The 15618-nt window shown below is 33.8% G+C and overlaps 1 protein-coding gene across 1 annotated transcript; it reads left to right on the plus strand.

Annotated features, from left to right (window-relative positions):
* The first annotated feature begins 2470 nt into the window (after positions 1–2470).
* Positions 2471–8344, plus strand: LOC116016974 (vacuolar iron transporter 1). Its single transcript, XM_031257462.1, has 4 exons — positions 2471–2776; positions 3518–3603; positions 7168–7282; positions 7867–8344. Exons 1-4 carry the CDS (start codon positions 2550–2552, stop codon positions 8162–8164), a joined length of 726 nt encoding a protein of 241 aa, XP_031113322.1. The 5' UTR covers positions 2471–2549; the 3' UTR covers positions 8165–8344.
* Positions 8345–15618: the final 7274 nt, after the last annotated feature.

The raw sequence follows: 15618 nt of genomic DNA on the forward strand, positions 1-15618 counted from the left end.
CAATTTGGTTAAGTGTTTTGATTTTATAATTGCTTAGCTAAATTCTAATTGTTTGTAAAAGTCTATTCAACCCCCCCCCCCCCCCCTCGAGACTTTTACTCTATCCTTTTGGGACCAACAAAGTATTTATACAAATATTATGAAACATATAGTAAAATTTGAAGGTAATAGATAAAAATATGCTTTGTTCAAGTATTTGGGGAGAAAAAGTTGTATAGAAAGTTTAGAAGTTAGTGATAAAAAGTTCATAGAATGAATAAATATTAAAATATACAACTATTTATACGAATATTATGAAACATATAGTAAAATTTGACAGTGAGAAATGAAAAGTTTGTTTCGTTCAGGTATTTAGGGAGAGAAAATTTGTAGAGAAATTTTGAAGTTAGGGATAAAAGTTTGTAGAAAGAATAAAATTCTAAATATACAAGTATTTATACGAATATTATCAAACATATTGTAAAATTTGACGGTGATAGATAAAAAGTTTGCTTTGTTCAGGTATTAAGGGAGAAAAAAATCGTAGAGAATGTTTAGAAGTTAGAGACAAAAGGTTCGTTAAGAATAAAAATAAAAATAAAAATATACAAGTATTTATACAAATATTATAAAACATATAGTAAAATTAAATTTGAAGGAAGTTTTCTTTGTTAAGGTATTTAGGGAAAAAAAGTTGGTAAAGAAAGTTTAAAAGTTAGGGAGAAAAAGTTGGTAGAGAATGTTTGCAAGTTTGGGGTCTAATAAGGCATGAATTTCAACTATTTAGAGGAAGAAAGAGTTGTAAAGTGTAGGAGAGATAAAAAGTATGTAGAGCTTAGAAATGAAGAAAATGTATGATAATGAAGAAAAAAATAATATGTTGAATTAGATATAAGCTTTGTAGAGTTTAAATAGGAAGAAAAAACAAAATAAATAGAGTTTAGATAAGGAGTGAAAGCATTCAGAGTTGGTAAATAGAAAGTTTAAAAATATTGGGGTATAGGTATGAATTTCAACTATTTATATTTGAGATGAAAAAGTCTACAAAAATTGTGTAAAAAGAGTATAAAAATTTATAATTTTTTGAATACCACCCGACTTTTAAAAACTTTTTAAAAGTATTAATCGAATACCACATGACTTTTAAAACTCTCTAAAAAATTTTAATCAAATATTGCCACAATTTTTGAAACTTTTTAAAAATTTTAATTTGAATACTTCTAAATTTTTAAAGTTTCTAAAAAATTTGTAAAATGTATGGAAGTCATGATGAAATACACCTTGCTTAGTGTGAATAATAAGTTGTACAATTTTTTAAATACCACCAACTTTTAAAAAAAAATAAAAATCTTAATCAAATACCACACTACTTTTAAAATTCTCTAAAAATTTTAATCACACAATTTTTGAAACTTTTTAAAAATTTTAATTTGAATTCTTTTACATTTTTAAAGTTTATAAAAATTTTAAAAATGTATGGAAGTCATGATGGAATGCACTTATGCACCTTGCTTAGTGTGATCTTACGGCGCAGTGGAGATAGGCATGACAGATTGACAGCTAAGTGTGAGGCAGAGGGTCAACCAACCAATAATTTTCTTCTTTTTTTTTTTTTTGGAAAAACCAATAATTTTCTAAAATAGGCGTTCACGTTTAATGTTCTTACTCAAAATCGCATGCACAAAAAAAGGCAAAAAATCCTTCCTTATTAATTATGTTGAAAATGAATATTCCACTAATTTCAATATGGATTTGATTTTTTGGATAATGAGAAAATCGCAGTTATTATTTAAGGATGTGCAATAAGTAAGTTCATCTTATAACTCTAATCAGTAAAAAATCAAAATGAAATAAACTAGTCTAAATTATCTATAGTTGACCGGTTTAAGCAAAGAAAACAAATTTCGCCGAGAATTGAACTTGTAACCATGTGATTATCAAGTTAACACTCTGAACAACCTGAGGAAGTTGCTCCAAATTCGATTTCTTTTACTATATAAATACCGCAAGTGAGTGTGTGCGGCCATCTGTTATCATTTGTCAATTTAAAATAAACTATCGAATCTTTCAAAAAAAAAAAAAACTATCGTAATATTCTCTTATCAACCAATTTAATAATTGATTCCATCAATGCAACATTCAGAACTAGTAACCGCCGTGTGTGAATTACATTCAATATAAGAGGTTGTTGAGTCATTATAATTAATCTTTTAATCATCTAGTCTGACTATAATGTGGGACCGGTCTTGGGGTGAAGTATTTTACCTTTTGTGGACAAGTAATTGATTTCAATTTCCAAACATGCTTAAGAACGAAAGGAAAGAAATATCAAAGAATTATAATTAAAATTAATCCTAATTTTATTTTGTTGAGCAAAATAATTAGTATAATTATATCGAAGGAGCTAGATATGGGAAGATATTCCATTTGTATTCATTCCCAGCCACTATAAATAAATCATATCCCACTATATATCGCGGTGCCTGAGCCATCATTTTCAATTCTTGTGAGTTTCAATTATTGTTATCCCAAAACACAAATAAGGATCGGAGAAACAATATATATATATAATGGCGGCGGCGCAAGAAGTTGAGATCTCTTTGTTGAATCAACATAAAGAGAAACATTTCACCGCCGGCGAGATCATCAGAGACATCATCATTGGCGTCTCCGATGGCCTAACCGTCCCGTTTGCCCTCGCCGCCGGCCTCTCCGGCGCTAATGCCTCCTCCTCCATCATTCTCACCGCCGGTATCGCTGAGGTTACTGCAGGCGCCATTTCCATGGGACTCGGAGGGTACCTAATCTTTTACTCTACAATTTTATTTTGTAAATTATTATAATTAAGGAGCTGAAAACACTATTTCTCCAATTCGATCAATATTTTAAGTGTTAATTATTATTAGAACCAATTTTGGTCAAACGACTATTAGCAAAATGACAATTTCGATCCACATGTTTAATTTCTACCAATTTTAGTGACACGACTATTATTTTAGTACCAATTTTTATTCACGACTATTATTTTAGTGTCAAAATTAATCGCACCGATCACCCATCCGTTTAAAACGTGCAAAAATCTAAAATTATTAAGGGTATTTTTGTCTTTTTCAACTTAATATTCCAATTTGAGCATGAATAAATGGATTTTAAGTCCTAATATCAATCAAAATATGCAATTCTCCTCCTCAAATTAAGGTAAAATGAGGAGGAAAACTGTAAATTTTGATCGATCTTAGGACTTAATTCCATTTATTCATGTTCAAATTGGATATTAAATTGAAAAGGACGAAAATACCCTTAACAATTTTAGATTTTTGCGCGTTTTAGACATAAGGGTGACCGGTGCGATGAATTTTGCCACTAAAATAATAGTCATGGATGAAAATTGGTATTAAAACAATAGTCGTGGGACCAAAATTGGTAGAAATTAAACATGTGGACCAAAATTTTCATTTTGCTAATAGTCGTGGGACTATTTGCTCTTATTATTATATATATAAGCTATAAATTGAATTTATCGTGGGTTGTTTTGCAGTTATTTGGCTGCTAAGAGTGAGGCTGATCACTACGCGAGAGAACTGAAGAGGGAGCATGAAGAGATCTTAACTGTACCTGATACAGGTACGTTAGTAGTATAAATGAGGAAGACAGACTTGCATTGCTCAAAATCTAATGGACACCAAAAGCTTTTATGCTATCATCAATTTTAATAGTATGAATTTTTAAAAATATATTAAAACATACAACATAATAATATAATTAGACTTCCCATATTTTTGGTCCGTGTGTACTTCTGTTTGAAAACATGAAAAATATATTTTAGAAAGTGATTTTCAAAAATTACTAATTTGTTAAAAAATATTTTAATTTTTGGATATTTGGTTGTAGGTCAAAAAACATTTTTTGTGTGTTTACTTGAAAATTAAGAAATTACATTTTTTTTAGTTTAGTTCATTTTCTTGAAAATGAGCATATTATTATTATTATAATAATAATAATAATAATAATAATAATAATAATAATAATAAACAATGAAAATAAAGAATTTGAGAAATTTTTTCTAATTAAATACTCCGTATTTAATAATTTGTTTTCTAAATTGGGTTTTTTTTTTCTGTTGACCGTGAATTTTTCCTTTCACTTCTTTTTTTCTTGGATACCTAAATAGAGAATTTGAGAAATTTTTTCTAATTAAATACTCCGTATTTAATCATTTTTTTCCTTTTTTCTGTTGACCGAGAATTTTTCCTTTTACTTTTTTTTTTCTTGGATACCTAAATAGAGAAAAATCTTGAAAATGACTTCTGAAAGTCATTTTTAGGGTTTCTAAACGAACTCTAAATTCCATAATCATGTACATATATATTTAGATAAATTTATAAATAAAGTTTACATAAATAAATTGATTATTCATAATTTTATTTCATGTATATTATAATTCCTAAAATATGAATAATAATTAAAGAAATTATATTTAGAAATCAAAAGTAGTAAATTTTAAATTTTGTATGAGTAGATTTAGACCCTAATCGTAGGTATTTCTTTATATGATTGTATAATGCATGGTATGTACTCATAATATTTATTAATATATATTTAGACAAATTTTATAATATAATTTCCCTAATTATAATTTATATTCTTCGATTTATAATTAATATAATTATATTTAGAAATTTAATTTTTTTGTATGATTAATATGCCAATGACTTTGTGATCTAGTGGCACGAAGTGACTCTTTTATATGGGGAAAACATCGTTGCAGGTTCTTGATATTATTAATCAAATATATCATATAATTATTAAAATTTAGATTACATTTAAGTAACTTTTGCATTAGTAAAGTTAATTTCCTTATACAATTAACAAACACGTATAAAAAATTATTTGTGGATCTTGAATTTGTGAATATTGTCTTGTACCTCTTATCATTTGTTGTTACAATAAACTTTTTAATGCTGGACAAGTGACACATTATTTTGAGCATGATTAAAGCGCAATTTTATTATTTATTAATTGGTACCATTATTTTCAGCCTAAATCATTATTATAATTTCAACAATTTTCTGGTATTTTAGCCCTAAATGATTACTATGAATTAAATTATCATATATACTATATATTATTATTTAATCTCTCTAAAAATGAGAGGAATTCCAAATTTCATCTATTTAATCTCTCTAAAAATGAGAGGAATTCCAAATTTCATCAAAACAAAAGTCTTCTAGATGGGCAGAAAAAGACTTATGCGTGTGTGTTGGCGCTAGTATGTATATACTAGTTTTATACCGCATTGCGCGAATGGGTTAATGCCCAATGTTTATATGTAAATAAATATTTGAAAGTATATCAATGCAAGATTATATAAAAGAAGTTTATACATGAGTAATTGAATGTCGAATTTTTTATTTAAATATCTAACTCAAAGTATATGAATCCGAGATAATATAGAAAATTCATTATAATTATTACTAAAATAAATGTTTGCAACCTTGTAAAATTGATAGTCTAAAAATGATAGTCTAAATATATACTACTTTTAATTTGAATTTTTCTAAGTGTTCTTAATTCTCTTTTGAGTAACATTGTCATCATTGTCTTCATCTTTACTATTTGTTCTCTTCCTTTTTGTTGGTAGTGTGTTATTTGCAATTCAGTTATTGTTGGTAGCATAGATGACAATGTCATGCAATGAGATTATGATATAGGAGATATGGACTTTTCTTTAGTTGTTCTGCTTGGGGTTCATTTGGTTCAATCATTATTGTAGAATGAGTTATTGTGGATAAAGAAATCCCTAGTTTAAGAAAAAAAGATTAAATAAATTAATAAAAATTTGAAAATTTAAAATATTATGTATTCCAAAGATATTAAAAGGTAGTTTCTAGCTTCAATTTGCTGGGTAATGAGTTATTTGAGTACATTCATTGTCAACAAATCCCCCAAGTAGTTAATATGATTGGTTTCAAACTATTCTTTTTTATTTTTTTCATGGTATTAAAGAAATACATATGTATCATTTTTTGGTGTAACTACTAATTTATTTAATTCAATAAGAGTAAAATAGATTGATTCCGCTTCAATTTGTTGGGTTATTATTTGAGTACTCTCTTTGTCAACCAATCCCCAAGTGGTTAATATAATTAGCTTCAAAAATACTATTTTTTTTCATAGTATTAATAAAATACTTGGTAAATAAATATATAACATTATTTTGTAATATAACTTTGATATTTAATTACAAGATATTGTAAAAATAAGATAATGGACAATGTAATGAATATCAATTGATAAATTTGAATGTAAAGAATCTTTGCATGAGAGAAAATAAAGACAATATAACTAATGAAATTATTTCTCTTATTTAATTTAATTTTTTGATAATGAATAACTTTTTCAAATAAAGGTATTGTAGACACATAATTCTAAATTAAAGAAATACATATGTATCATTTTTGTTGTAGCTACTAATTTATTTAATTTAATAAGAGTAAAATAGAGTGAGAAACTTAATTATGTCAAATTTGATTGAGATGAGGTTCGAACCTAAGACCTTTCTTATAAAAATTAATGGGTAAGTTAAAAGTTAATGGGATGTTAACGGAGAAGAGAATATTTAACGGAAAACTTAACGGATAATCATAAAAGTAAGGTTAAATTAGGTAATATCTATTAATAATATTAATCTGAATTATCTTAACCATCTATTTGATTAAATAATTCATCTGAACCATCCATTTGATTAAATAATTTGACTGTCATTTTTCTACCCATTTTAGGCCTAACTCTCTTTGGCTCTTATTAGTATAGTAGATATTACTCAAAACGTTAAAGTGGATCAAACATTAATATAGAGTCCATTTGATAATACGTAGATATACACTCAATATTAGTGACTCTAAAAGTGCATCTAATAATATGTAAAATGCACTGCACACTCACATATCACTGAACGCACTTTATAATATTGTTGAATACACTTTACAATGTTGTTCCTTACACTTTACATTTTAAGATAATTTATAAAATGTAATATCGTTTCAGAGCCATTAATCGTCCCTAAATTGACAACTATATATGATCAGTTTTTAGTTCTCTCTTGAGCTCCAGTTTTTAGTTGATCTGTTTTCTATACATACATGTGATGTGGTAGTGTTTATATGATAATATTGGTATGAATTGCAGAAGCTGCAGAGGTTGCGGAGATACTATCACAATATGGGCTTCAGGCACATGAATGTAATCCAATTGTGAATGCCCTGAGAAAGAACCCCCAAGCGTGGATTGATTTTATGATGAAGTAAGTCTCCCCACTTTGTACCATTGTACTTCACTCTTAAACTTATTGTTTATTTATTAAATAATTTGTAGACTTAATGTCATCCCTGAGGCTCTGAGTATAATAATTTTTTCCAAATTTATTTTTAAAATTTTAAATTAACCACACATACTCCTTCAACTTTCAAATTTTAACTAGTTGGGGTCCTTTCAAAGGACCATGGCTGGTTCAATTTTGAAAGTTGAAAGTCCACAACTAATTAAAATCTGATAATTAAAGGACCAGGGGTGGTTAACTTGAAAGCTTAAAGACCAGGCAAATTGTTCTGTGGATCCGGGTCTAAAATACACAATTTACCTACTAAATGTTCACAATTCAAATTGTGAACATTCAATATGTAAATTGTGTATTTTAGACCCGGGTTTATCTTGCAAGGCGGACCCACGTGCGCGTCCATGGTATAATTGTTCGAAGGATCAGGTTAACTTGAAAGTTTAGGACTAAATGTGATAAAATCATTATACTCGGAAGACCCATCCAGATGGCATTTACTCTTAATTTAATTTGGACATACATTATAAGTATGGGTGAAATGGGAAGTGCAGGTTTGAGTTGGGCTTAGAAAAGCCAGAACCAGGGAGGGCGTTGAAAAGTGCATTTACCATTGCAGTTGCTTATATATTAGGAGGTTTGGTTCCCCTAATTCCATACATGTTCATTCCGGTTGCATCTCAGGCCGTTCTTGCCTCTGTAGCCATAACTCTAGTGGCTTTATTCATCTTTGGTTATGGCAAAGGCCATTTTACTGGGAGTAAACCATTTAGAAGCGCTTTTCAGACCGCACTAATTGGAGCCATTGCATCTGCTGCTGCTTTTGGTTTAGCCAAGGCAGTCCAAGGATAGTTGCTTGTGGTAATGCAACTCAATATACTCCTGGGTTTGCATTAATTCATTCCTTTTATATTAATTTTGTAAGATTCATCCTCTATTTTTATTTTATTTTTTTACAATTTGGAATTGTTTTTCTTGAAGGATACAATTTAGTATTATTTACTTTGTTATATTGCTAGTTTTTTTTTTTCAGAAGCATTGCAATCTTTTCAGCTTTACATAAATTAAATTATTTGATAACTATTTTGTCAATTTTTTAATAACTTACAGAAACGACATAACAGATAGCTGTTAATGATCCCAAGAATGAATTGTTATTGATGACTTTTTGTTAAGCTCTGGATTTAGCTATCCATGCAAAATCACTAGTGTGGAACTGGAAGGGTTAAGTGTATTAGGATTAGGGTTAAGTGTATTAGGATTCTGTATTCTAGTTACATTAGAATTCTTTCTCCCTACCTCTGTGTTAAGTGTATTGTTCTCCCAAGAGGAGAACTAGCTTGCCGCTGCCGACCGATGACTGCTTCTTCCTCTTGCACCATCTCAAATATTCCTCTCCATCCCCAATCCCTATAAATACCCTACCGTCTATAGATAACTCGTCATTTTATATACATTAAACTTACCTCTTCAAATTATTTATTTGTGAAAGCCCAACTTGTTCCATTTCTTCGTGGACAAAATCTCAGTGAATACGTTGATGACACATTATTGTTTCTAGTTTCTTTCATTCAGGCTCCGAATGGATGTTCCGTGGTAGCCAATCCTGTGGCTCAAGATTGGGTCTGACAAGATTCTTCTATTTTGTCCATGCTCATCTCGTCTCTATCAGATAAGGTTATGTATGTTGCAATTGGACATACCACGTCCCGGGCCCTGTGGCAAGCTAATCCTCCTCTCGAACACGTTCTCTGAGTCTCCTTAGTTAACTGCAATCTTTGCGCCAAGGGGATTCCATGATGAGTGAGTATATTGGTAAAGCCAATGTTTTGATTGGACTACTTGTTGAAGCTGGCCAGCTGATTGGTTTGTATGAACAAAATTTCTATTTGTTGAAGGGCCTTCGCCCTGAGTACCATGCAATGGTCTCCTCATTGATCACCAAGGAACTTGTGACAATTGATCAACTCAACGACTATCTCACCGCACATCAGTTCATCTATGCGGATGATGTCTCTTTGGCTGCTCCCCCCACCCAAGCGCCATCATTTTTTACACAAAGACGACCAATCGTTGTTTCTCAATAGGAACGCACTACTAATCAACCTCGTGGTTGTGGTCGTGACCGTGGCTACATTTCAAAGTGTCAAATGTACAACAACCTTGGTCATACTGCCCTACAATGTTACAAAAGAAATTTTGGAGCACTCATTCCTCAAGCAAATATGACTTATGTTAATGATCTAGCAACCACCCCTCATCATGCCGCTCCAAACTACTCTTTATTACAACAAGTAGAAGAGTACACAAGCAATGACACTCTTTGAGTTGGTAATGGTATAAGTTTGAATATTTTCTGGTACTAGATACACTTCTATATATATCATCTCCAACACATCCCTAAATTTACAAAATGTGTTACATATTCCTAATCTAACCAAACGTCTTCTGTCTGTCAAACGTTTTGCCAATGACAATAATATTTTCTTTGAATTTCATCCGTCATTTTCTGTTGTGAAAGATATCACCAACAACCAAGTTCTACTTAAAGGAGTAAGTTCGGGGGATTATACAAACTTCAAATATGTTCTTCATTTTAGATAATGAAAGCATTCCATTACTACCAACCCAAAGAAATACGACCTCTCTGAGATATACGGTTTATGCCGGAAAGGTATCCCAAGCTGGCAGGAGACCTTGATACACACCCCAAAGTTCACATTTCGCTAAGCTTTAGGCGAGCTCATAAGCCAGAAAGAGACTAGGCGTTGACCGATTCCAGCTTGCATATGCAGGATCCCACAGGAGGTCAACCTGCTGCCAATCCTGCAGCGGAGAAACCCTCACGGTGGACCAGTAGATTTTGGGATCGTTTCTACCAACGAAATGAACGCTACGCCCGTTCCGAATGCTTCTCCTACAAAAATCTATGGCATTCGCTACATCAAAAGCATCTTCAAAAGTTTGGCACAATCGTCTCAGTTACCCCATTCTAGAGCCCTACACAACATTTCACGTCATTGTTCAGTGTCAAAATCATCAAGTAATTGTAGTACACTTTGTTCTCCATGTCAACTAGTGAAATCCTCACTATTTCCTCTAGAAAGAGTCACAAAATCCAATTCTTCTGTATTAGATTTAATTTACACAGATATTTGTGGACCATCTCCGATTTTATCTAATGAGGGTCATCGTTATTTCGTTATATTTGTTGATGGCTATTCTCGATATATTAATTTGGTTTTTTCTCATAAAACTAAAAAACAAACATCTATGCTATTTTTCATAGGTTTAAAACACTGGTTGAGAAAATCATTTTCTGCAAAATAAAATCCATGCAATCTAATCTAGGGGTAAATACAAAAAGCTAGACAAACTCTTTGTTAGTCTTGCAATAAACTATCGTCAGTCCTGTGCTTACAAACACATTATTGAAGCTGGTGTAACCTTACTTGCTCAAACTTATGCCCCTACTAGATTTTGAGTTTATGCCTATGAAACTGCGATCTTTCTAATTAACCATATGCCCTCCACAACCTTAAAAAATTTGAGTCCCTATGAAATTATCAACAAAACAACTACCAACTACTCATTCCTACGTGTCTTTGGTTGCTTGTGTTTTTACTATCCACCTCCCTACAATAAACACAAAATAGAGTATTGTTCTGCTAAGTCTATCTTCATTAGACACTCAGACTCATTTAGAGGATATTGTTGCCGAAATCTAAATACTAGAAAATTTCTTACCACTTGGCATGTCCGATTTGATGAGAATGTTTTTAACCAAAAGAAAAGTTAATGGTACAATTGAACAATACAAAGCCAGACTAGTTGTAAAAAGGATTTAATCAGGTTGAAGAAAAAGATTATTTTGACACTTTCAGTTTGATCGTCAAACCAATTGCAGTAAGAATTATTTTATCTCTTATTATAACAAAAGATTGGTTTATCAGACAACTTGATGCTCACAATGCTTTCCTCAACGGTTGTCTAAGTGAGAATGTTTACATAAGTAACCACCAAGGTATATTGACAATAATTTTCCTACTCATGCCTGCAAACTACAAAAGTCTCTATATGGTTTGAAGCAAACACCACGTGCATGGTTTAAACATCTTCAAAATTGTCTACTCTCGATTGGTTTCGATGCTTTGAAAACTAATGTATCATTGTTTAGCTATTCTGCTACTAATGCTCAAATTTATTTACTTGTTTATGTTGATGACATACTAATAATGGGCAGCAACAAAAGTCTCTTGTCTTCCATAACAAGATACTAGCTGAAAACTTCAAAATCCGAGATATGGGACCTCTAAGCTTCTTAGGAATCGACACAATTCACAACAAAGGGGTGATGATCCTATCACAATGAAGGTACATGCTTGAAATACTAAAAAAAATATGAAATGGAACAATGCAAGTCAATCTCCACTCCAATTTCAACAACAAGTTAAGTACAACAAACTCATCTCAACCATATAACAATCTTACACAATATCGTAGCTTAGTTGGAACACTTCAATATCTAACCATCATGCGTTCAGATCTTTCCTTTGTCGTAAACAAACTATGTCAGTTTATGCAATCTCCAACCAATGATTATTGGGTTGCTCTAAAGCATGTTCTAATGTATGTCAAAGCTACTCTAGACTATGAGCAACGTTTTATGAAATCAAACTCAAACAACATTCATGCATTTTCGTACTCTGATTGTGCAAGATGTCTTGATGATCGTAAGTCCACTAGTGGTTTTATTGTCTTTATTGGTAAAAATCTAACTTCTGGGCTTGTCGCAAACAAAGGATAGTTGCTACATCCTCAACAAAAGCATAATACAAAAATATAACTGATGTCTCAACTCTCAACAAAGGTAACACGGTTAATTGCTTTAATTAAAGAACTTGGTCTTACTATGCAAAAACCACCAAAACTTTAGTGTGAAAACCTTGGTGCTACCTATTTGTGTGCAAATCATGTGTTTTATTGAAGAACCAAACATGTTGAAATAGATTACCATTCTGTTTGTGACAATATAGCATAAAATGAACTACAAGTAAACTACATTTCGGCAAAAGGCCAATTGGCAAACATCTTCACCAAGCTACTAACCACAACAAAGTTCAATGATCTAAGGGACAAGCTCAACATTCTCTCTAGATAACCATAAACTTTAGGGGGCATACTAGGACTATGTATTCTAGTCACACTAGAATTCATTCTCCCTCTCCCTGTATTATTGTGAATTTACCTTTTATCAATATTTGTATTCTTATAAATACATATCTTCTTGTACTTTGTAAACTATATTGTTCAATAATAAAATTCTTCTTAAAATTATAGTTCTCATCAAGTGAACTATTTGTAAATCAAATAAAATAAAGTTATATTACAAAAGTGAATACATATAAGAGTTACAAAAAGTCCATTGAATAAAAATTGTAATAAGGGATCAAATGTGTGCAAATGTTAACAAAATCGTAAGAGCGCGTTTGGTTTGCGGAATAGGATATGGATGAAATAACATTTCCAAGAATAAGCATATTTATGAAAATATAATGATCTATTCTATTGCGAGAGACCTAAGTATTAGGCTCGAGAACTTCTCAATAATATCCTATATTTGGTAATACTTCATTTATCTTTATATTTTTATTATGCATTAAAAATGTATTCTATAATAATATAAATAAATAATAGTAGTATTATTATGTGTGTATATGTTTATTTATTTATAGGGTTTATTTTTATTAATCAATACATAATTTTCTTTTAATTATTACTTTATTTTTGTTATGTACTATAGTAGTAGTAGTACTCATCATCATTGTGTGTGTGTATGTGTGTGTGTGAGTGTGTGTGTGTGTGTGTGTGTGTATATATATATATATATATTTCTATTCAAATGTGGCAACGCCTTCCCGTGCGGCCGTGCGGTTTACACCACTCAATGTTAACAAATGCACCACTCAATGTTACGAAATGCACCACAATGAAAATGCATTTCTTAATATGAAATGCACCACTCAATGTTATTTGTGTGGTGCATTTATTAATATTGAGTGGTGCATTTCTTAACATTGAGTGGTGTAGAGCACGGCCGCACGGGAAGGCACGGCCACACCTGAACATGACCATATATATATATATATACACACACACACACACACACAAGATCAAATGTGAAGGAGTTCTCGAGTAAAAAATGGGGTGAAATCTCAATCATTGATATAACTCAACAGCCCAGAATGAAGAAAGAAAAGTGTGGTGGCATTATGGTAATTTTACGTAAGTTCAAAGCTTAAGATGCCTAAGTTTATAGCTTTAGGTGCCTAAATTTAAAGTTTAAGGTGTTTAAGGGTGTGTTTGAAAATCAAGAAAATGATTTCTAGATAATATTTTCTGAAAAATGAGTCATTTTTCAAAAAGTTTTTCATTTCCAGTATTTGGTTGCATTCCAAAAAAGTGCATTGGTGTGTTTGGTTTCATTTTCTAGAAAATGCGTAGAATTGTATAATTATAACATATCAATTGTTATATTTAGAATATAATAGCATTTATAATAATAATATAATGGTAGTGGTTGTGGTGGTGGTGGTGGTAATAGTGGTGGCGGTGGTGTTAATTTGTTATATGATGATGATGATGATGATGATGATATAATATAATAAGTGGGGGTGGTGGTGGAGTGTTTGTGGTGCTAGTGGTGGTGGTGATGGTGATAGTGTGGTGATGGTGGGGGTGGGGGTGGTGGCGGTAGGGTGTGATGGTGGTGGTGGCGTCGTGGTGTTGGTGGTAGTAGTGGCAGTGGTCGTGATGGTGGTGGTAGTTGTGTTGGTGGTGGTGGTGTTGGCAATGGCAGCGGTGGTGGTGATGTTCGTGTGGTGATGGTGGGGGTGGGGGTGGTGGCGGTAGGGTGTGATGGTGGTGGTGGCGTCGTGGTGTTGGTGGTAGTAGTGGCAGTGGTCGTGATGGTGGTGGTAGTTGTGTTGGTGGTGGTGGTGTTGGCAATGGCAGCGGTGGTGGTGATGTTCGTGTGGTGATGGTGGGGGTGGGGGTGGTGGCGGTAGGGTGTGATGGTGGTGGTGGCGTCGTGGTGTTGGTGGTAGTAGTGGCAGTGGTCGTGATGGTGGTGGTAGTTGTGTTGGTGGTGGTGGTGTTGGCAATGGCAGCGGTGGTGGTGATGTTCGTGTGGTGATGGTGGGGGTGGGGGTGGTGGCGGTAGGGTGTGATGGTGGTGGTGGCGTCGTGGTGTTGGTGGTAGTAGTGGCAGTGGTCGTGATGGTGGTGGTAGTTGTGTTGGTGGTGGTGGTGTTGGCAATGGCAGCGGTGGTGGTGATGTTCGTGTGGTGATGGTGGGGGTGGGGGTGGTGGCGGTAGGGTGTGATGGTGGTGGTGGCGTCGTGGTGTTGGTGGTAGTAGTGGCAGTGGTCGTGATGGTGGTGGTAGTTGTGTTGGTGGTGGTGGTGTTGGCAATGGCAGCGGTGGTGGTGATGTTCGTGTGGTGATGGTGGGGGTGGGGGTGGTGGCGGTAGGGTGTGATGGTGGTGGTGGCGTCGTGGTGTTGGTGGTAGTAGTGGCAGTGGTCGTGATGGTGGTGGTAGTTGTGTTGGTGGTGGTGGTGTTGGCAATGGCAGCGGTGGTGGTGATGTTCGTGTGGTGATGGTGGGGGTGGGGGTGGTGGCGGTAGGGTGTGATGGTGGTGGTGGCGTCGTGGTGTTGGTGGTAGTAGTGGCAGTGGTCGTGATGGTGGTGGTAGTTGTGTTGGTGGTGGTGGTGTTGGCAATGGCAGCGGTGGTGGTGATGTTCGTGTGGTGATGGTGGGGGTGGGGGTGGTGGCGGTAGGGTGTGATGGTGGTGGTGGCGTCGTGGTGTTGGTGGTAGTAGTGGCAGTGGTCGTGATGGTGGTGGTAGTTGTGTTGGTGGTGGTGGTGTTGGCAATGGCAGCGGTGGTGGTGATGTTCGTGTGGTGATGGTGGGGGTGGGGGTGGTGGCGGTAGGGTGTGATGGTGGTGGTGGCGTCGTGGTGTTGGTGGTAGTAGTGGCAGTGGTCGTGATGGTGGTGGTAGTTGTGTTGGTGGTGGTGGTGTTGGCAATGGCAGCGGTGGTGGTGATGTTCGTGTGGTGATGGTGGTAGTTGTTGTGTGGTAGTGGTGATGGTGGTAGTGATAGTGGTAGTAGTAGTAGTAGTAGTGATGGTGGTGGTGGTAGTAGTGGTAATGGCAATAGTGTTGGTGGTGATGGGTAACGGTGGTGTACATGGGGGTGGTAATGGTGTTGCTGTGGAAATTGAAAAATGACTTCCTCCA

This window comes from Ipomoea triloba, chromosome 4 (genome assembly GCF_003576645.1).
Source record: "Ipomoea triloba cultivar NCNSP0323 chromosome 4, ASM357664v1".
In the NCBI taxonomy this organism is placed as follows: domain Eukaryota; kingdom Viridiplantae; phylum Streptophyta; class Magnoliopsida; order Solanales; family Convolvulaceae; genus Ipomoea; species Ipomoea triloba.

Excerpts from the sequence above, each read along its gene's own strand:
- LOC116016974 (XM_031257462.1), top strand. The coding sequence starts at position 2,550 with ATGGCGGCGGCGCAAGAAGTTGAGATCTCTTTGTTGAATCAACATAAA. Across the intron at positions 2,777-3,517 it reads ATTTCCATGGGACTCGGAGG|TTATTTGGCTGCTAAGAGTG; the intron begins GTACCTAATCTT and ends GTTGTTTTGCAG. Across the intron at positions 3,604-7,167 it reads CTTAACTGTACCTGATACAG|AAGCTGCAGAGGTTGCGGAG; the intron begins GTACGTTAGTAG and ends TATGAATTGCAG.